At 34.7% G+C, this 24,120-nt stretch overlaps 1 protein-coding gene across 1 annotated transcript; it reads right to left on the bottom strand.

Annotated features, from left to right (window-relative positions):
* Positions 1-1,570: 1,570 nt before the first annotated feature.
* LOC100779633 (U3 small nucleolar RNA-associated protein 25) lies at positions 1,571-23,098 on the bottom strand. Its single transcript, XM_014767643.2, has 24 exons — positions 22,978-23,098; positions 20,703-20,825; positions 20,143-20,320; positions 19,231-19,346; positions 18,092-18,114; positions 17,434-17,560; positions 17,001-17,098; positions 16,810-16,923; positions 10,206-10,286; positions 9,454-9,638; positions 8,934-9,006; positions 8,271-8,330; positions 8,109-8,147; positions 7,918-8,006; positions 7,710-7,774; positions 7,185-7,231; positions 6,566-6,625; positions 5,792-5,863; positions 4,373-4,402; positions 4,183-4,277; positions 3,945-4,050; positions 3,237-3,299; positions 2,676-2,747; positions 1,571-1,958 (listed from the first exon to the last, which is right to left on the bottom strand). Exons 1-24 carry the CDS (start codon positions 23,096-23,098, stop codon positions 1,881-1,883), a joined length of 2,115 nt encoding a protein of 704 aa, XP_014623129.2. The 3' UTR covers positions 1,571-1,880.
* Between the last annotated feature and the right edge of the window lie 1,022 nt (positions 23,099-24,120).

The following is a 24,120-nucleotide window of genomic DNA, read 5'->3' as shown; positions in this document are numbered from 1 at the left end:
AATTTGATTTTCAAAATAAAAAAAAAAGATGAAAAATGAAATTTTTAGGATAAATAGTTACTTTTGTCTCTAGATGTATATTTCGTTCACAAATATATCCCTAAAAAATAAAAATACAAAATTTAGTCACTGAAAGTGTAAAAATTACAACAAATATATCCTATCGTTAACTTCCGTCTGTCACTATTGATAAAATATCATACATGACACAGATGGACGAATTTGTCACTGAAATGATGGTTAACGTAGTCATATCTAATTGTCAGCATAGGAGCATATTTTTCATGTAATATTTTTTTTTTACTTTTCGTCTTACACTTCGCTGACAAATACGTTCATCAAAGATGAAAATATAAAATTTAGTCCCTGAAAGTGTAGAAATTACAATAAATATATCCGGACGTTAATAGTAGATTGTGACTAATTATTATAATTTTAAAAAATTTATAATGATTACGACAAAATATTATCAATGAAAGTGAATTTTTATTGTTTTGGCGAGTTCTTCTTACTTTTCTTCAATTAAAAAAAATTAATCATTTGGTTGTTAACTCTTGATAAATGTTATCAACACAAAAAAAAAAATTAGTGTAAAACAATAAGAAAATCATTATTTCTGTTTAATCAAACACATTTAATTATTTTTTTTAATAAATTTATCATAATAAAATATGAATGTCTATTCATATATACAACAACATCAAATTACAAATTACAATAAAAGTTTGTTAATTTTTAAATTAATTTTTTTTTATCATACACAATTATTTTTTATTGACTGATCATTTAAAAAATCATAATCTTAAAAAAGATTATTCCAAGGAGGTGAGTATTTTTTACAAATTAAAAGTGTCAATACAATTGTAATTTTTCCTAAAAATTATTCATGGATCTAATTTAACTACAATAAACATTTTTTTACTTAAATCTTTCATCAAGCATGAGAGTATAAAAAAAGTTATTTATGAGTTTATAAAACTAGTATTCTTTTTTCTTTTAGACTCAATTTAATTTATGAGTTTGTTAAAAAAATTGTTGCAATTAGTATAAATTTTTCCAAATTATAATTAGTCACAATCTACTATTAACATCTGGATATATTTATCACACTTTTTACACTTTTCAGAACTAAATTTTTTATTTTTATTTTTCAGGAACACATTTATAAACAAAGTAGGAAGATGAAAAATCAAAAAAATATTATATGACAAATATGTCTCTATACTGACAATTCGAAATGACCAATTGACAATCATTTCAGTAACAACTTCATTCTTCTGTAACACGTACGTTATTTTATTAATGGTGATGGATAAAAGTTAACGACCGAATATATTTGTCACACTTTTTATCCTTTTTGGAACTAAATTTTATATTTTCATCTTTCAGGCACGCATTTGCCAACAAATTACATATTAAAGAACAAAAGTGATTATTTACTCAAATTTTTATCTCCCTTATCCGTTCCCGTCTATAAAAGGCCACTTTTATACCTTTTAAAATAGAGAAGCACCGCATTAAGAGAATAATTTCCATTGAGAAAAAACTCGTTCAAGAGCAACCCAAAGAGTTTTTAGAATGCTTGCTATCATTAAAATATATCCCCTTTAAAATTTACAGTTCTATCATTATATTAAACTGAATTCGCTTGGGGTGCGGGGACTAATACAATACAAAACCAACCCAAAGAGTTTTCCTCCGTGATTTTTGTTCTATAGACTATTTTCCACTCATAAGCATCCTCGGCAAAACTATTTTTCCACTCATCTTCTCGTCAAAATCGTTTTCAAGAGCCTCTTGGCATCCATGGTCACATATACTAATCCATGATGCCACTGCCACGGACCCAAGTTAATTCACATGGTTGTCTTGGCAGAATTCTAATGGCAGAAAACAAAAACACCTTTCTCCGCAACCACCATCCTTTTGGCTGGAGTAGTTCCAACAATTCTTTCCAGCTGAAATGTAATCCAAAAAAGATAGGAGTATAATGCAATTAACAATTATGATGAGAAAGAGCAAAAATGAAAACAAGATTACAGGAGCCCTAGTATATATTATTAACAAATACTGCAAAAGACACGAAATGTCAATCACCTCAAAAAGTCAAAATATACAGCTTCCCACATTCCCAGAATAACACTACACGTAAAAATTTTAATTTGCAGCAGGAATAGTCAATCACTGAGAAAGAAGACCAATAAATTACTTATTCAATTAACTATTAAGAGCACCATCCTTTTAACAAAGCTAATTACATCAACATAATATCAATTCTCTTTCCCTTTTCCAAAGGTGTGCAAATATAAACTCCATAAGCCCTACCATGCCATTAATGTTACAATCTAAAAATGTTGTGTATGAGAAAATATCCAGATGGTGTAAGCAATTATATAAGTTAAAGAAAAAATCTGCAGTTTGTCAATGAAAGTTTTTTCTTAAAAAAAAAAAAAAGCAGATAGCTCTAGATAAGCAAAGTCAGTTGAGCTGTGCTGGTGAAAAAGCCCATCTATTATTATCTAGCAGTAAGAAACTGGGAAGCCATAATATACCAAGCCATTAAATCACAATCTTTACCAATCATTTTTCCAAGCAAGTACATATATAAACCCACAGAAACCACATTCCAGCAAGTAACACAAGATAAAGGGACATCAAAGAGAATAAAGTATTACCCGAAGCTTGTCAAGGTAGGAAAAAAGAGCAGTGCATGTCATATTGTCAGACCCATCAAGCATATTCACAATCTGCAACAGGATAAAAAAAAGATTAATCTACATTAAGTTTTCAGTGTCACTCATAACAACATAAGAATAACATCTGATGCAAATTTAAAAGAAATCATAAACAATAAATTTGAAGAAGTGCATATGCTATAGAAACAGTAGAGAAAGAACAATAAACTAATGAGGCATTTTTTGGTTGTGCTTTTTTGGAGTCTGTTGATTGTACTGGAGCATAATTCCAAAACTTTTAGCCATAAAAGTATCCCTCTCCACCTTTTGTGGGAAAGGCTTGTTTCCTTAGCTTCCTTATGTGATTATGCATATTGGACTTTTTAGTTTTCCAAGGTTGACAGTGCAATAGGACTAGATTGTTCTGACAGATTATTTTCTTATTTCTTTCATTTAACATCTTTGTAGCCATGGAAAGACTATTTCATCAGTTTTATAATCCTTTAGTGTATTCTTTATGAGTGAAAGGAAAAAAATATTTGACTTTACAAGCCAACTTACCTCAGGGTAAAACTCCTTCCTCTCTGGGAGTGAATAAATGATTAAATTCTGAACCCCACGAATCTGTCATCAAGAAATAAACTAAATATGTTGATATTTAGTATGAATAAAAATATGAAAGCAGAGGATAATAACACCCCATATCAGTCATAACTTCAGTGATCAAACATAAACTATGCTTACACAATTTTCTGTAATGGTCAATACTCAATCATGAACACTTCAGTCTATAGTATACATAGTCCTAACTGATTTAAATTGTTTATTTTGTGTAATATGATTCTCATTCTAAAAAATCAATTTCAACAGTTCATTAAAAATATAAAATGGTTCCTGAGAGATAAGTTGCTTTCATCCCTAAAAGTGCATGTCTGCAAGAAAATTGGTCCTTATGGCTAAAAGTTATTAACTTGCTAACAAGTTTATCCTATCAAGTTGTCAATTTGTATACAAGTTCACCTATCAAGACTAATTTGTATAGACAAAATTTCCAGGGACAACAACACAAATTGTTACTTTCAGAACTAAATTATATATTTAACTCTTCAGCATTTAAGTTACTGCATCCCATTAACTAGACAAATGACCAGAACCAAGTATATTCATTTTTATTTTTTTACAAAGCATACAAGCTATTAAATACCAGAGGCAAAAACGACAGGGAAGGATGAAAGAGAGGGAAAAATAGATTATTTCAATCTATACAACCTTATATCTGTGGTAAAAGTGAGATCTCTCAGTGTAAACCAAAATTTTTCTTTTTCCTTCATAGAAACAAACACGCGCACGAGAAATATCACTTTGGGTTGTATACCTAAATTAACAAAAAAGACCACTCATAAATCAAAATGCAACATAAGAACTACCTAATATGAATTTAGAAAAAATCACTAGTATCAAATAATCACATTCAACTAATGACATAATAATGGACATGGATTGTTACTCCCCAAGCAGACAAAAGGAGGCATTTTGTGACTTCAAAAAATTTCGGATTCGAATAAATTCAAAATAAGAATTGGTAAACAACATGGTCCCTCCCTACATCAAAGAAAACCAAAAATTTAGAGTATGAAATTAAATTATCACATGCATTAAAGCTAAAAAAAAATATGGAAATTTTTTAAAAAAGTAACCTGATCTAAATCATTTATTCTGGGTAAAACCTGCAAGAAAAGAATGATTGACATTATTTAAATGACCCAATTGTCAAAAATTTGTAATAACGAACACATAATTGTTAATACTGTTTGGACTGTCCTAAGGCACTTATTTAAAGAAATTCAACAGAAAAATTGTGTTCACAATTTCTAAGCAGATGAAGTCAGCAAAATGATATGCATAAAATAGACAACACTTATACCAAGATAAGCTTTAGTAATTGACCAAGGATGAATCATTCTTAAACACAAATAATAAGGACATTTGACAAGCAGGGAAAAAATCATAGTTAAATAACATATTTCTCTCTATAATGTCACCAACTACATCCTTAAAAGCAACTGTCTAATAACAAATTTTATAATCCAATAAAAAACATAATTATTCATTAGTGACATCACTACTGTTGAGGATCTCCACCAAGGTAGCTTCTTATTTTGAATACAAATAAAAGTTGTATTTTATTTACAATGACCAAATAAAACATAAATGTTTTTGCTAGATGACATATAATATCTCCAATAAGATGTCAAAGGCAGAGCTAAGCAAGAATAAAAACAACAAAGCTTAATCCCACATTCCCACTTAGATGTGGTTGACTTAACTACAGGGAATCACACGACGTCATTCGGCTCGTTAAAGACCAAAGATAAAAAGCAATAGTACTCTAATGTCAATAATTACATGGACAATTGCAATTAAAAGTAAAACCAACTTTTATTACTATTTTCTTTATATCATTTTTTATTACATGACTTATTTTTAAACTGCAGTATTAACTCAATGCCACGAGTTAAAAACAATTAGCTGACTTGAGTTAAAAGTCAGAGAGACTCTATTCTTACTTACCCCAATCATGGCTAAATTAATAACTAGTTAAATACTGGTACAAGAAATCATAAATTTACATTTAAAGATAAAACCAGTTCACTGCCATTGTGGCCTATTTGGAAACCTAAGATTGAGTTTAAAAAAATCATATTATATACATTCCTACAGCTCATAAAAGTAATGGTGGAAGAAAGATGTCTTTGGGTTGAAATGAATTAGAATGTAAGTGATTAAATGAGAAGAGCATGTAGCAAAAATATATTCATTGGTCATCAGGGAGACAGGACTTGGACAATGTGTCATCATAAAATTGCAATTATGCAGCTACAAAAATGAACCTCATAATTTTAGTAACTGTGGATGTCCAGATTAAATTTTGCCATCCATGCTTACTTGAGTAACTTTTTTCACTCTAATGTTCATTTAAAATCCGGCTTGAGCCAAATTAGTCAAGAAAGAACACCTATGACATGAAATTCTCACAGATAGAATGGACAGTAAGTTATTCAAAACCACTTCAACATAACATAATATTTTCAAGATCACAAATACAAATTACATACCTTTTTAACAAAATAATCAAATCGGGCATCATCAGCTTCTACTATAGAGTCTACATTAAATCGTTCATAAATCTACAGGGTTCAAGAATTAGATAAAGTATTAGCTCAATATTAGAGTAAGGCACAAACCTACAGTGATAAATCTGAATAAATATAAAAATTGATAACACAAAACACAAAAATGAATTGCCTGATCTCAATAATGAAGAAAAAATAATAATGATGGAACACTAGTATATCAAACAAACAAAATCATAACAAGACCCATTAGTTTGTTTGCAGTTCCTTGAAACAAGTGAGAGTATATTATGAGCAGCACCCTACATTTCACATTATTGGACGTCCATGAAAATATGCTAATTTGTGAATCGTTAATATTACAGTCATTCCTAATGAATTACAGACAAAATAAAGTCATCCTGAAAAATATTATTTCTTTTGCATTTACAAGCAGAAAATATAGCATAACAACAATAAAATATATAGTAAGGTAGATAATATTATTGCTGACTCATTTATCTCATGTACTGTCTAGTATTAAACTAATAATACAACAACGAATATTCTTCCTGTGTACTGTCTACTAGTAATAAGATCAAAGGAAATTGAAGTGTAATAAATTATCAATTACACTTTCAGAAAGCATATAGACCCAATCGGTTCGCTTCCCATCTAAAACATTACGCATTATCTTTAGACCTTGACTGCATCACAATAGTATAGGACCAAATGAAGATTATTTATTAAGCAGCTAGCAATATTAAAAAAGATTACTTGTCGTATCTTGGGTAGCACTTTATGTAAGACACCTTTACATTCATTGATCAATTTCACCTGCAGATATCAAATAAAAATACTGATCACTGAAATATTTTAAAATAAAAAAAATAATTTTGTTTGGTGTAAATGCTTCAGGGAGGGGACACAAACATGCATGCACACATTTTGATTGCAGTTTTCATTTCACAAGGCGTATCAACAATGCCTCCATAAAAAAAGGCTAAAAGAGCAGGGAAATTTGAAGACATTCTAATACAGTTAGAACTTTTTAGTCATGATACATCTTTAAGCCCTCCATGATTGGGATGCAGCTTCCTATTAGCAAATCCCTAAAATATTGGAATTTAAAAAAAAAAGACAAAAAAGATTAAATTCAATCATATCATTCGGCCATCCTCCATCATATCTGCCAGTGTACTGGCAGTTTCAGCCGCCAAAAGAAGAATGGTGAAAAGCACAATGCCATTGATGGAAAATTGCAGTTCTACTAAAATCCAGTGAAGAGACCGATAGTGTAATGGCACTGCCATAACCAATAGTTGGTAACAGTGCACAAACCTTGAATCTATAAAAAAGCAAGGCAGTGCAATCACCAACCAGAAATGTTACATACCTTCCCTTCATAATTAAGGCACTGATGATTGAATGAAGCATTTACATCTGCAACATGGAAATGCAGAGGTTATAATAGACCTGGCTGTGTTTCAATAGTGCACAAAAGATGGATTCAATGACAAACTCTAGTTATAACTCAGCAGCCATATAAGGTGAAATGGAGCATAGGTTTACCAACCATCTTTCTGAAAAGGCAAATTCCAAAACTAAAATTTCACCAACGTTATAGGAAATAGATACCATGATGATTGCAATTTAAAATGTAAAATGTAAATATAAATAGATCAAATCTATATCAATCTCACATGCTAATGCAAATAGATCAAATCACTCTAACATAAAAGGCAAATTCAAAAACCAAAATTTCACCAATGCCCCATTTACTAAACAGAATAAAAGGAAAAAGAATGCAAGTGCATATGTTCAACAGATAACATCTAGCTCTCTCTAAAAGAGGTAAATGCAAAACAATAATGTATATTTGTTCTCAAAAGACATGGCTACAAGAAGGAAGGCTCATTACCTGGATTTGAATAAAAACCCAGTATTACTGTTTGCCTGTAAAATCTGGAATGATCATCAAGATACCTAAAAAAAGATACAAACATACAAATCTCAAAATTTCTGGGCAGAGTTATACCTAAAGAAAATTGAACAACGTTAACACCAATCTAGGGCCAAAAACACAAGGAAAACCAACTTCAACACAGAAAGGTTACTATAAAATGTACCATGGTCTAATGCGCATTACATCTGTTCCAGGCTGCTTAGATGGTAAGCGGTTCAAGTGTTCAATAACTGTATGCACATGATACCAATTCTGGCAAATTTTCAACAATAATGAGAAGCAACATTCATATTGTAGTCAAAATAATGGGGAAATCAATCTGTTATAGTAATTTAAAGGAAGATCACTACAGACCTGCATTGATGTCACATCTGCATGATCAATGATCAGAACCTGTTTAGGATAAATAATACATACTTTGTCAACTTTATATTCTTGACCCATATGCAGGGTAACTACACTACATATTGAGATAGGTTTTTATGATCTATAACATTCACAAGTAGGGTAACTTACCTCTAAGGAAGAAAGAAAATCTACATCTTTTTCCTTATTACTCCCAGCCTCTTCAATTTTCTAAAATATTGAACAAACTGGTGTTAGAATATATAAGTAATACATTTATAAAAAGATTCAGCAGAATTACATAAGCATCTGATTTTGTTGCCATAGGAAATGTTGATGGTAACATGGCAATGGTTTCATTTCGAGAGTAACATGCTCAAAGAAGAAATGACATGAGATGTAGTAATTAGCAAATTTTAAAGGAAAAAGACATTATAATAGAATATTAACACAGATATTTTCTGCTCATGGTATGTAACATACTCCTCTCCTTTTTTTTAGACTTTCTCTACTTCGGGATTTTTATTCTGTGCGTGTATAACTCCTTTACTCTTTGTAATTACAGAGTAAGGAGTTATACTCAGATATTCACCCTTGTTTCCTTGAAGAAGATGTCTTACCCTATGCCTTGGTACTAGTAATCTGTATTAATATAATTTCTTCATTTAAAATAAATAAATAAACAAAATAATAACTGTCCAACCAAAATATAAGGGAAACTTGATTGATCAATCACAAAACTGTAAATTTAATCTAAAGGGAGCAAAAAGAAATCTCTAGAATCAAATATGAATAAAAGAAACAAAAATAAATGAGGGGAAAAAAGCTGCTTACATTAACCAAGCAAAGTGCTAAAGCAATGATAATGTCAGAGGTATGGAAATCACTAAACAACTTGACTGTCTTCCTGCACAGAATGAAGCATAAAACTTACATTACCACAGAAATATCATCTCATATTGCAAGTTACAATTAATACAGTTCAATAAAAGCAGCTTCCCATGGGTTGTCGAGATAGTATAGTAATATGGCATACATGTAACTATGTAAGTATGTAACTAAGCAGTGTACTAATACAGGAAATAAGAGACCAAGAATGACATTGGGAGAAGCTGATAAGAGAGACCTCATGGAAAATAATATCTCTAAAGATTTTGTCTTTAACCGAGCTGAATGTCATAAAGTGACCCATGTAGCCAACCTTGCCCAGTGGGATAAGGCTTTTGTTGTTGTTTGGAACCCCAACAGTGCCCACATCAATCCCTGGCATCCACCATTCACCAATTGAAAAAATGACCACAAATAACATCGGAGGACAAACTGCTACACCATTAGAGTAATAGAGTATAATTACCTAGTAAATTTGATGCCAATCATAAAGTCATCCTCATTATTACCACCAAAAAGTATTTGAAAGTCCGCCACTTTGGAAGACTTGTGAGGTTTTGCATTTTCAGACTCTTTGCCATTTTCTATATCACCTTTATGTTCTTCACTTCCAAATTTAGTGGAAAAACGATCCATATGTTCAACATTGACCTAACAAAAACACAATTATCAAAAAGGACCTACAGAATTGTTTATCTTACTCAAGGAAAATGCAATGCAATACAATAAGATGGATAATATTAATAAGTAACACTAGCAACAATGAGTCAACAGGCAAAAACTTGAGTTGAAAGTTACGTGTAGCACCAATCATTTCAGCCTACAAAGTTCAAATGAAGGTTCAACAACTACATCTATTGATGGTCTTAGAATTTCACTACCCAGGGAATTTGATATGCATTAAAATCAATAATGTCAATTGGAGTTATATACACTATATAAAAATTTGTTCACCTTCTCACATTCTGGATCAACCCAATGTAACCATAGCTAGCCTTTTCCAAATTACATAAACAACGACGATGATGACAACTAATAATAATAATATGACAAAAATAATCTTAAATAGAAGGAAACAAATGATAACTTTGTAACCATTATTTTCTAAAAATTAATTGGATTTCTTTAGAAGTCACTTATAACACAATTACACCCAATGAGTACAAAGAGGAAACATAACATTCAAATGTAAACTAGAAAGAGAGAAAATCAACATACCATGTAGGCAGAAGGTGTAAGCTGTATAAGCCTCTTCACAACACGGTACACAATACTTGCCAATGGCAATAAAATTAAAACCTAGAGCATGAAACAGAAAAAAGATACATAGAATATGCTTAGCATTTCTTAAATAGAAGCTTACTTCTAACTTAAAAGTTCATTTCAAAGGAATACTGAGTTTATCAATACCTAGAGCACGAAACAGAAAGAAAAAAGATAAATAAAATTTGCTTAACATTTCTTAAATAGAAGCTTACGTCTAACTTAAAGTCCATTTCAAAGGAATACTTTTTTTTTAAAATCACCAAAAGTATATATATATTATATAGAATATTAAAGATAGTACAAGCAGTACTGTTGTATATACATCCTAGCATTTGCAAGGTGCAGAACTGTGGTGACCTAATACATGCTAACCAACCTGAATTAGGTCACCAAAGATCTGGCTAACCGCTAGGTACCCATCCAGCCTAACTTGTATTATAGAAACTATCCCCCCTCAAGACAAAACTATCCCTAATGTTACTGGACCATGAGTGAAACAGGATATCAAATCCTTTCTCCAGATTTTTAAGTCAGGTCCAGCAATAAAATAGAGCATCCTCCATCACGTTATGACTGTTGAAACTTTCATTTAGGAAGACCATCCTATTCCTATGCTTCCAAATACAACATGTCAAAGCAATCCACCATGTTTGCCACCTCTGAGGCCTAAGTCCACTGATATTGTAGTAGTAGTGTTGTTTTGGATTTTCCGAAAAAGCACCCACTACATTTACCCATGATCGCGATTCCCACCATAGTGGCAAGATGTTAGCACAAGTGAAGAATAAGTGAGCCTTGTCCTGATCATGACTTCTGCAAAACGGGCAGGTGACATCATTAGTTTCCACATTCCTCTTTCTCAAGTTATTCTTTGTAGGCAGTCTTTCCCTGATCAATCTACAAGCAAAAATTGTGGCTTTACTTGGGACTTTTATCTCCCATAGTGCTTTAAACGTTTCATCCTGACTTTCCAACAACAAATTCCTATTGAGAAATTCATAAGCACTTCTCACTGTATACCTACCGCACGAATCTCCCTCCCAACTCCACATGTCCTGTTGCTGCACATGTATCGTCAGACGCTGTAAGTCTTCCATAAATTTTGCGACTGCGTCTATTTCAGCCTCCAAGAAGAACCTCCTCCACTTAAGCTTCCATTCCTAACCTGTATCTGCTATTGTGCCCATTTGCTGGATGTGTTGATTTTGTTGTTGAGAAATCTGGTATAGTCTTGGATACTTCTCCTTAAATGAGACCCCATCCTCCAACCATCCATCTTCCCAAAATAAGACCTTTGATCCACATCCTACTTTCCATTTTGTCCCATTTTTAAGCCAGCTCCCCTCAAACAGATTACAAGTAGAGCTAAGATCTCGCCACCAAAGAGATTCTCTGATGGACCTTCTTGTTGCATCCAAATTCCTCCACCTCCCATACTTTGATTCCAGAACTTGTGCCCACAGCTCCCCATGATGATTGAACAAATTCCAGCGCCATTTCCCGAATAAAGCCAAGTTAAACTTCCCCAAATCCCTTATACCCAAGCCCCCTTTCTCCTTTGCCAAGCAAACTGTACCCCAATTCACCCAGGCAATCTTCTTTTGATCTGAGTTTCCGCCCCACAAAAACTACCTCTGTAGTCCCACCAGCTTGTCCATCACTTTCTTCAGCACCCTGAAAAAGGAGGCAGAAGATAGGTATTGAGTTCATGACTGACTTTATCAGAGTCACCCTTCCTCCAAAAGAAAGATATTTTTGTTTCCACTTTGATAATTTTCTCTCACATTTTTTGACAACTGGATCTCATGTCTCACTACGCCGTGGGTTTGCCCCAATGTGGATACCCAAATATGAGAAGGGTACCGACAACACTCTGCAGTTTAAGTATGTAGCAGCATTGAGTATCCATTGTTCAGTTGCCCCGATGGCGCCAAATCTGCTTTTGTCAAAGTTTATCTTCAGTCCTGACACCAGCTCAAAGCTCCTCAACATCACCTTGATTGCTTTAACATTTTCCATGTTGTTGTTCCAAAGAAAACTGTGTCATTTGCATACTGTACAGTACGCAGATGTCCATATTATTTTTCCCGACTTTAAATCCTTCAAACAAATTCTTCTGTTGTGCTTCTCTCATCAAACCAGCTACAATGTTGAATAGGAATGGGGCGAGGGGATCTCCTTGCCTAAGACCTCTTTGAGGAATGAACTCCGTAGTTGGGCCCCCATTAACCAGTATAGAAATGGAAGTTGATTTCAGGCATCCTTCAAAATCCATTTAGTACAGAAACCCATCCGCCTCATCATATATAGGAGGAAATTCCAGCAAACTGAGTCATATGCCTTTTCATAATCAACTTTGAACACAAGGCAGCTTTTACTGCACCTTTTTGCTTCATCAATGACTTCATTGGCAATAACCGAACTGTGGAGTAGGTGTCTGTCTTCTATGAAAGCGGTTTGTCGTTCGTCTATGATAGCTGGCAGCACCTTCCTCAGCCTTATAGATAACAATTTGGCCACTATTTTATATACACAACCTATTAGTGAGTTAGGTCTGTATTCATTCAGACTCTGTGGCTCATGGACCTTAGGGATCAATGCTAAGAATGAAGCATTGCTTCCCTTCGGAAAAGCTCCGCTGACATGGAACTCATCCAGAAATCGCATGAAATCTGGCTTAATAACATCCCAGAATTCCTTTATGAACCTGAAATTCAATCCATCCGGTACTGGGCTCTTCTCGCTACCACAATCCCATACCGCATCCCTCACTTCTCCCTCACCAAAAGGTGTCATCAGGAGATCATTATGTTGCTGTCCGATAGCATTAAAAGTGACCCCGTCTAATTTAGGCCTCTCCCATTCAATTTCTTCAGATCTTTTCATGAAAAAGTGTCTGATTTCCTCTTTTACCCTGCTCCTCTACCTAGCACTCATCTACCAGCACTCCTCTAACCATATTGTGTCTACGTTTCCAGTTTACCAGCAAATGGAAAAATCTGGAATTGCAATCCCCTTCCTTGATCCACCTAGCCCTTGCCTTTTGTCTTAACAGTGATGCATTTGAAAGTGTTGTCCATAATTCCTCCTACAGTTGTTTTCACCTTTTGATCTCTACCTCATTGAATTGTCTGTCCTCACCTTCTATTTCCAAGTTGTTCATCTCCATCTCTATTCTTCTTATTTTTTGCTGCATATCACCAAATTGAGACTTATTCCATACTTTTAATCTCTGCTTTAACCTCTTAATCTTTTCTTTTAAAACGAAACCCCCCATCCACTTATATCATTCGATGTCCAGCTGTCACGGACAGTCTTCCTAAATGACTTATCCTCAAACCAACAATCCAGAGTTCAAAATGGCTTTGGGCCCCATCTGCATAAGTAGATCTCAACAGAATTAGGCAATGATCTGAGAAGTTACGGTCCATGATAAGCTGGGTAGTTCCTTGCCATTTAGCAAACCACTCAGAGGATACATGAACTTTGTCCAATCTGCTTTAGGCTGTCCCATTTGGTCTGTACCAAGTGAATCTTCTTCCCACAGAAGGCACATCCTCAACCTCTAAATCTGCAATCCATTCATTAAATTCCTTCATAATACCCTCATCCTACATCCTTTGGCAAGTGCCTATTCTTTCTGAGGGTCTTCTAATACAATTGAAATCTCCTATTATGCACCATAAGCCCCCCATGTTTGCATGCCTTATCTGTCTGACCTTTTCCAAAAAGTTTCTTTTCAAAATTGCATCACATGGCGAGTATATATTCACTATCACGATTCTGGCACCATCCGCTTTCCATGTCCCTTCCAAGTAAATGAAACCATCGCCAATTAACTTGTTTTCTAGCCTGAATGTCTCTTCATTCCATATACATAGTAACCCTCCAGCACTATTACATGCTGACTGTACCTCCCATGTAGCCTCAGGATCCCCCCACAGAGCTTGGCATACCTTCTTGTCTATCACTTACCTCTTAGTTTCCTGTAGACATAACATATCTATTCTTTCTTTTTTGACTAGTTTTCTAATTGAGGCCCACTTTAACCCCCTCCCCAGCCCCCTTATATTGTATGTTATGATCTTCATTAATCCTTTGCACTGTTTCCCTTGCTCTGCACCTCTCCCTTATCCCTTTCTTCCATGCTCATCATCTTGCATACCATTATGTCCTCCTGAATACAACATTTGACTCCCAAATATTTTGCCATATCCCAATTGCTTGCAGCTTCTTTTACAATCTCACATTTTGTAGGGCTCCTGGCTGACTGTAGAACAACTACGTTGTAATCATCATCATACCTTTCCTCCCAGCTTATAATTTCTTTCAATCCGCTACCCCCTAGCTTTCGGGATGTATCGTGGTTGGTTTTACTGGAAGTTGGATCCTTTTCTATGTTGTTGTTCTGCTGCTGTTGCTGATCATTTTGAGGCCCAATTGTTTCTTTGGGTCCATTTGTCTCTTTGGGTCCAGCTTCCTTTTTGCACCACCTGTTCTGCTGCTGTTGCTGGTCATCTTGGGGCTCAATTATTTCTTTGGGTCCTTCTGTCTTTTTAGGTTCAGCTTCCTTTTTACACCACCTATTTCTAGAGTATACCTTCCACTTAGGATCAGGCCCATTTATGTTACAACCCACCATCTGATTTCTGTCTCCCTTTCTTTCCTCATTTTTTTTGTTTGTGGGCCCTGTAGTAGACAAAGCTTCTTCTCTGTCCTCTAAGCCATCACGTGCCTATTCCCCCTTTAATTCAAAATTCTGGATCAGTTGTGGGCCCATTTCTTCTCTATTTTTTCCTTTGTTACCTCTGTCTTCATTCTTTTCTTCAACAGCCACAATACCATTCCCCATTCCCACGTCAACCTCTGCTGCCCATACCTCCTGACAGCTATCGTCTTTTGCGTATCTGTCCTTATCACCAAGCAGGTTTGTCAGGGTGTCTGTGTGTCGTCCGCCAGCACCACATAGGGACTCAACCCCATGGCTGGTACTGTTGTTGCTAGGCCTAATGTTGATTGGTCTACTTGGCAAAGGGTCCTTACTATTGTCCATGGGTCTTTGTTTAAAACATTGACCATCAGACAATAGGTTATCTCCTTCGCTTATGTGCTGGTCACTTTCTACAGCTCCCACACCCATGGCTGCCGCCGAAAACTCTCCGACATACGTTTTGTATTCCGATATCAGACTCTACCCCATATCACTCTCTTTCGACGATATTTCCTCTGAGGATCCTATGAAGCTGTCCGTACTACATTAGCATCTACAAGGGTTGTAGCATGTCTCCTCCACGATGTTAATGATGTATTCGACCTCATTAATGGACACCAGCACCTTGTGGTTAATTGTGGGGTGCCATGGTGTCTTAATGAGCACTCTTGCCCTGTCCAAACGTTGGAGGTCTGCAGCGTCGTCATCAATGTCGACCACTTCACCCACCACCCCCACAATCTTTTTGATATTTTCCATGTCCCATGCGTGTAACGGGACTCCCCAGCATAGGACCCAAACCAACCTAAAACCAGACTTCATGGTTGGGCTCCATTTCTCCAATGTATGAAACATGGACAAGCCACTTTCGTCTTCTTCCCTGCACAAATCTTCTGCTCTAGTATCACTAAGGCCCATGAGTAGTACCATATCACCACAAAGGTACTTAGGCCTAACGTCCTCACCACCGTCCCACATCAGTTCCTCCTCTAATCTATTGACCGCCGTCAAGTTTCGTAACCTGCCAACCCATGCATCACTGAACCATGTCCTCTATTCGATGGGTATCGTTAGCTGTATAGACGAGTGGGATGGTTGCGTCATCACCTGTTTATGTGTCAGGAACCATCTCTTGTTGACACCTTGCTACCTGTCGCAACCGCTTCCGCATACGAAACCAGTAGTGTACTTCACTAAGGATATTGATTCCAGGCTCCATTGTTCCACACTGTTTGTTCTGTTTTCATCCTGCCTATGTTCTCGTCTCGGTTTACCTGCTAATCCCTTCGATGTCCTTTGTTGTGTTGATCAGCAACAGTAGTTTTCCTTATCAGCTTTCGTTCCCTTCCATGTTTCGGGAGGTTTGCGTGCAATTTCAGTCCCCTGATAATCAGGTTATCCAACTGCCACTCAAGTTGTCGAACATCTTCAACCCCTTTGAATCACACGAAACCGTATCTCCTCCCATTTCTGTTTCTATTCTTTGCGATGAATATCTCCCTGACGTCGCCCCATTTTTTAAATTTGAACCATAAGTCTTTTTCCCCCATTTCAAAGGAATATTATGTTGATCAATTAAACATACAACAAAGAACACGGGGGACAGAGAGAGTATTATCAAATCCACGACAAAATATGTATTTCAAGGAATACCAAATCTATTAATCTATTAAATATATTAAAAAATAATGTATGTTTGTTTTCTACAAGTCAAATATTTCATATGACAAAGTAAGGACTACATGGAAAAATAAATTGCAGAAAACTGATTAAAGATTTGAAGGGGCAAATGCAATTATAATAATAAAAAAATCCATCATAAGGAAACAATTAAGACTCATTTACCTTAGGACGAGTAAAACACTGATCTCGAAATCTATCACTATCAGCATTCTCTTTAAGCTTGGTCAGTTTGGCATCATTTTTTTCACAGTCTCTAGTTCTGAAGACATGATTGAGCTGTGTGTAATAATCACTACGTCAAAGACATTCACAAACTCCATATTTTTTATAAAATGACAGAAAAATATACTTACAGAATGCATTATGTATGCATCCATGATGCTTGTGTCTTCAAGGCCTTTGAGATAGAAAGGCCTCTTGTTACAGTGAAGTATATCCCGGTAGCTGCTGCCTGGAACCAAGTCAACATGAAGTCAATGCCCATAAAATGATTAAAAAAATCAAGAGTGGAAAAGTCATTTGCTGCTTCTTTGTTTGGCATTTTGTGATTTTCCTATATAACATTATAACCAACGTAATTCCCTATCAGACCAGAAAATTTATAGTAAACAGAAGAAATAGTAAAATTTTCAGAATATTAGAAGAAACAGAATCTTAAACTCACCCATAGTGAAGCAAACATTCAGGATAAAAAACTAAAATGGGAGGATTTAAGCTTTTAATGATTATGATTGTAGATGTGCAAAGCTCATTGTAATTTATCATTATGATTTCAAATCAACTTACAAAGGGAGAAAAACATCTTCTGTTTAGGTGAACTAATATCTTTGCCTCCAGATGTCCTGTTGTAAGCATCCATCCAATGCTTGGACAACTTTGATTTGAGACCATGACAAGAATTGATATCCAAATCCTAAACAAGAAAGCAAGAGAGAACGATGTAATATGCACTCAAGGCCTTCACCAAATTGAAGGATGAAAATATCTTTTATTAGCAAATGTAAGATTTTGAATTTGTGTGCATTTTACATAATATAAAATTACAACAAAGCCAAGATATGGTTGATGTCAATGACAGGAAAAATGCCAATTCCAATTGAAACAGACCATTTTATTATTTTTAACTGCAAGGGCAATTAATCAATATCTCCAAGCAGGCAGTAAACACAACATCGACTTAAACTCAATTATCAACTTAAAAAGTAACCTTACTCTATCTAATTGGTTTTTCTCACCTAAGATGGCATTATCAATTTTAGGGAAGAAAGTGATGAAAGACCATCATTATAAAAAAAATGTAGCATTGCAGTGTGCCAGAGCCAAACCTTCCCCCATTCCTTCATGGCTACTGATTGGCCAATGGCTATGAAAATGTACCATTTTTTGCATTTTCACATAGAGGTGGCACTGTTTCAAAATCTTGGATATAAATAATATGAAATACCTCCAAAATGTTCTCTCCAGTTCCTACTGTTAGACAAATGGCCTCAGTTATCTTAAAAAGGGGGGGTTGAATTAAGATAACAAGAACTATTCCCCAATTAAAAATTCACTCTCTCTTTTTAGATTAACAATGCACCCTTAACATGAATTACTCAAAAGACAATTCAAAATAAACTTTTTTCAAGCCAAAGATAAATAGCAATAAATAAAAGAAGTTTAAGAGAAGAGAGAAATGCAAACTTGATTTATACTGGTTCGGCTATTTCCTGTGCCTACGTCCAGTCCTCAAGCAACCCACTTGAGATTTTTCACTCTCTTTGTAAAACTCCTTTTACAAAGTCTAAACCACACAGGGACAACCCTTCCCTTGTGTTCAGGAATCCTTTACAACAAGAGACCCTCAGTCTCTTAATCCCTTTTCAGAAGTAAGAAGAAGAGAAGAAGAAATCTCTCTTGAAAGAGATAGATTGTACAATGAAGATCAATCACAATTCCTTATTGAATATGCAAGTGTTTGACCAAGGAATCTTTGAGAGGATAAGACATTTCAATTCAGAAAAGCTCTCTTAATCTTTTGAGAGGATAAAACTTTTTGGGCAATGAAAACTCTCTTTCAATTCGTGTTTCCAAGTCACATATAAATAGACCTTTGGTGGTCATGTAAAAACCATTTGAGAAGATGTGACTCTTAGAAATATTTTTCTGAAAATCTCCTCTAGTAATCGATTACAGGATTTGTGTAATCGATTACAGGTTTTAAAATTTGAATTAAAACGTTTATTAACTGCTGGTAATCGATTATCAATATGGTGTAATCGATTACACAGTCTAAAATTTGAATTCAAATTTTTAATAGCTGTTGTAAACATTTTTTGCCACTGATAATCGATTACATCCTCTGGTAATCGATTACCAGAGAGTAAATCTCTTGAAAAACACTTTTTAACATAAATTACTTGGCCAAACCTTTTGCTATATCAATTAGGAATTTCCTTCCTAATGTACTAGTGATCATCTTGATGTTTGTGTCTTGTATTCTTGAATCATTGTCTTGAATTTAAACTTGAAAAGCGCATTTGCATCATTTGCATCAAATCATCATGATCATCATCAAAACATCAAAGTCATTTGCTTCTACACCTATCCACTTGCAATTTGACATGCCAATAGCTGGAGTCTCCCAGCTAAATTTCCTATTCCTTTGGCTGTCAATTTCTTCTTTGGATAAATTATGTTGCAAATGTAAATCGAAAGAGCTGCATAGAAAAAACAATGTCAAATTAAAGGATCACTGAGCAAGCAAAAAGAAGATAAAATACATATGATCGATGTATAAGGATCAAGTAAAACAAAAAAAAACACTGGCAGTGGCAAGTAACTAGTCAATAATAACCAGATTCATAGCAAAACAAATCACAAAACATGTAAGAGAGGTCAAAATTATAAATGGCACAATTAATAAAATAATAACATGGAAACCAGTTATAAGAAAATTAAAAATGTACATAGAGATTGAAAAGAGTTCAGACACATTTAATAGCCACTTAGCCCTTCTTTATATATACCTCTTTTTCCAGGGATATCTTATCCTTCCCCCTAATTTTAGTTTTTCGCTCTTCTCTTCTCTCAAATGAAATTTCTTCTTCTATACAAAGTAAAGCAAAAAGAAGATAAAATGCATATGATTTGTGTATAAGGATCAAGTAAAACAAAAAAGCAACACTGGCAGTGGCAAGTAACTAGTCAATAACAACCAGATTCATAGCAAAACAAATCACAAAACATGCAAGAGAGGTCAAAATTATAAATGGCACAATTAATAAAATAATAACATGGAAACCAGTTATAAGAAAATTAAAAATGTAAATAGAGATTGAAAAGAGTTCAGACGCATTTAATAGCCTCTTAGCCCTTCTTTACATATACCTCTGTTTCCAGGGATATCTTATCCTTCCCCCTAATTTTAGTTTTTCTCTCTTCTCTTCTCTCAGATGAAATTTCTTCTTCTATACCAAAGAAAAAATAAATAAAGGATAATTAATATTAACAGACCTCAAATGCAATGAATCTTCAGAAATTGGTTGGCCATTAATTCCAATATCCTCTTCATCTGAATGAAACCCAACATCTTCTTCAGTTTCAGAACCTTCTGTTAATCCAGAATCATTGACATCAGGATCTTGCCACAAACTTTCCACAACTTTGCTCCTAGGAGACTCATTGTCAAACCCTAAGAAAACAAAGAGTAACAGCCTCATGAAAAAAATACAATTATAGAATTATCTCATGCTAATGAGAAGGGGAAGATTGCAGAAAAACAAATAATCAGTCAAAGAGTGGCAAAGCATGCAATCAGAAACAAATAATTAAATTTACTGACAAAAGGATTTTATTTAAGCTTCTATAAAATAAAATAGAATTCAAGTACAGCATCTAACTAAAGAATAAAAAGCCAAAGCTAATAAGAAAACTTTATGAACCTGATGATGAACACATAATAAAGCCTAGCAGAACAGAAACAAACAATGAAAACCTGAGTAAAGCTTTGCCACACATATCAAAGTTCTTGACTTCCACATAAATATGTAATTTTAAAACATGTTTAATCTAACCTTCCCCTTCATCATGGTCATTCTCCAGCATGCTATGAGATTCAAGGACGTCAACAACTTTCCTTTTTTCCTCCTTGTTACCTCCTTTCTTTTTTTCTCTTACCTTTACCTTCTTCCCTTTTCCTGCAAAAGGGGCAGAGAGCAAAGCATTTTTTTAATTTTTATCAACTCCGGAGTCCAGACAAAACAAAACAAAGTTCTCTACGAGCCTGATAAACATTTAATTATATATAAGCATTTAAACAAAGGAGTACATTATCAGGGACCACTGTAACTAAAAGTTGACAAACACACTTAAACCGAATTCATAGTCAACTAAATTTCTTTTATTTAAAAAAAAAAATTCCCCACCTGAATGAAAGCCAAAATAAAGCAACAGCCAGGAAGTTGCAGCATGCACTAGGAGTATTTGAATTTGATTTTCATTGTTAGGTACTTGGCAGAGTAATGAAAGTAAACAAGAGGTTTATTTCATAATGAATATACAATTAAGAGAGCCTTCACAAGGTGATCCTATTAATAATCAACCTAATAAGTGCAGTTTCGTAAGAGAATATTTATAGGAATAATTGCTTGTTCTTAAAATTTTCTCTCGAAAGCTAATACTTTTTCAAAATAAGCTAACCAAACACACACTAGGCTCAAAATCACAACGAGCACAGATAACTGAAAGACAGCTCCAATTAGAACAAACAAAACAATTTGTATTACCTTTTCAATTTAGATGCAGATTGTGGCGTCTTCATAGCGTTAGGCCTTTGTGTGGATTATTTCCCTGCAGTGTTAGAGTCAGTGAGCGAAAAACAAAATAGGAACCGAAAGTAGTTAACAAACAGTATATATAGATATAGCAACAGAGAAAAAAAATCACTTTCGAATTGAAATTTCAAAACCATGGCATTGAACGAGAAATTAGGTCTGGGGAAATCGAACAAGACAGAAGATGATTTTGAAAGTGAAGTGAGGCTTGTGTGCAATGTTCCATAATTTCTGGGTTAAAACAATATTATAAGTGTCTGGAAACGTGGAAGAACAACTCACCGGCGACAGCGTAGGTCCGATACTCCGGCGAACGGCGTGGGAGCTGAGGCTAGGGTTCCGCGGCGGCGAGGGAGGTTCTTTGAACTTTTAAAGGTTATGTCAGTTTGCCGCGGAAAGAATAATACCTTAGAGGACGCAGGCTACCGTGGGTCACTAGCCTAAGTCTCCCACGGTGCGAGACAGCTTCTAAACCGTTAGATTTTTATTTTCAATTTAATGGCTAAGATTTATTCTTTTTTGTCCTTTCTCTTTTTTCCGCTCTCATTCCATACTACTCCTCCAAACCTACCTTTTTTTTCTCCGTCTGTTTGGATTGACACGTTCAAAAATTAATTATTGTAGAATTAATTATGATAGAAATAAATTTTATCATAATTTTATGCATCATATTCTATTATGATTTTAAAAATAATTCAAATATATAAAATTTGATTAAAATCAAGATTAATTCACCTCATCACGATTTATAATAATTTTAAAGGCAATTCAAACATATTTTCTTTATCTCTTCCACCAGATAGCAACAACACTCAATTGTCATTAGTGGCTTCAAGTTTAGTGTCTCTTCCACTTGCTTCTCCAACTTTCTTTGTTTTTATTAAACAAAACACACAGCAGAAACATGGAGCGTTACATAATTTCTCGTTCAACTATGTAACTAGTTCAGAAATAGATCATGAAATAACGGATTGTTGTCATTGTGTTAGTTGCAAGTTTTGCTAAGGTAATTGCATAGAAAGAGATCTTTGTTGTGTGTTATCTATTGGGCGATCTATAGCGGCAATGTTGTTCTAGTGCTCTTGGTGGTGTTACAGCAATTGGAGGGGAGAGGAACAGCTAAGGACAAATAAGGAAAGATAAAAAAATAGAAATTAATTTTTTGTCTCACATCATGGGAGTCTTAACAATGACCCACACTAACGTGCACATATCTTACTCGGGTAAAAAAATGCTTAATTAAGTTTTTCATATTTGAAAAATAAGTCATTTTCATATTACTACCTAACATTTATTTTTTCAACTAAGTACCTAAAAAAAATTGTTTCAATTTAGTACATATCGTTAATCTCATTTCATTAAGTGATGACATGGAGACGGAATGTCATGTCATCAAGCCTTATCACTAACACCTCAATGTCACGTCATCACCTTCTTCCTCTTATCCTTCTTTCCTTTCTCCCCTTCTTCCCCTTCTCTAACGAAAACCACCACCACTGTTGTCAACCGCCACTACCATGTTGCCCAACCCCTTCTCCATTTCTCCCATTCTCCCTTATGACTCTCTCCTCTACTCTTGATGCAACGTTGTTTTGAACCCCAAGGCACACCTCGACTACCAATTCTGCATCTGGCATTGTCCCTTCTGCTCTTTCTGCAATCTCTCAACCCAATTGTTCCCTACCTACAACATCGTCGACATCAAAGAAAATAGGAATATGTGAAAGTGAGCGTCAACGATAATGTTTTTTGGTCTTGGGATGTTGTTTTGGACGTGTTAGGGGGGGGGGGGGGTCTAGATAGAGGTGGTGAGGGTGGAGTTATGCACAATGATGCAATGATTGGTGATGGTTGGTCATTGTTGTTGCACGCACACAAAGGTGGATCTGGGTGGTGACGGTGCGCACGCGATGACTGGGCTTGGACGCGGGTCGTTGCATCTTTGTCGCACCAACATCCTTGCAAATTCACACCACCTTCCTTGACGCGGTTCAATCCGCTTACGTTGTTGATAATCTTGTTGATGATTTTGTTTTGTTGTTGTTGTTGTCGATTAAGAGATAAGATGGATCAATGAGATGAGTTGTTTTATGTTGGACATCGTGGCGGTGGTAGGCAGCAACAGTAGTTTTTGTTGGAGAAGGGAAGAAAGGTAAGACAGAGAAGGAAAAAAAGGTGATGATGTGGCACTGAGATGTCACTGATAAGGCCTGATAACATGATATTTTATCTGTCATGTCATCATTTAATGAAAGAAAACTAACGACAGGTACTAAATTAAAAGCGACCTACTTTTTAGGTATGAAAATTTAATTAAGACAAAATAAAAATTAAATTACAATTTTAATTCTTTTAGTTTTTAAAATTTGTGATTTCGATCAATTTTAATGAATATTTAGTCTTCTGATTTTTATATTTTGTTAGTCTCTTCATTAGTTTTTATGCATTAACCATTATGTTATTATTATTTACCGTTAATTAAATAAATGACACGTTTAGGATAAACTTATTAAAACATTAATATGATTATTATTTTATTAAATTAAGTCAAAGTTAATTAAAAAACCAAAAAATTAAAAAGAAATTGGCAACACTATAAGATCCATCCAGGGTCCAATCCAAGGGGTTGGCATATACGGCCTTACCCACCCCTAAGATC

Source organism: Glycine max, chromosome 15, assembly GCF_000004515.6.
Source record: "Glycine max cultivar Williams 82 chromosome 15, Glycine_max_v4.0, whole genome shotgun sequence".
Taxonomy (NCBI): domain Eukaryota; kingdom Viridiplantae; phylum Streptophyta; class Magnoliopsida; order Fabales; family Fabaceae; genus Glycine; species Glycine max.
This window is presented reverse-complemented; position numbering and strand designations above follow the sequence as displayed.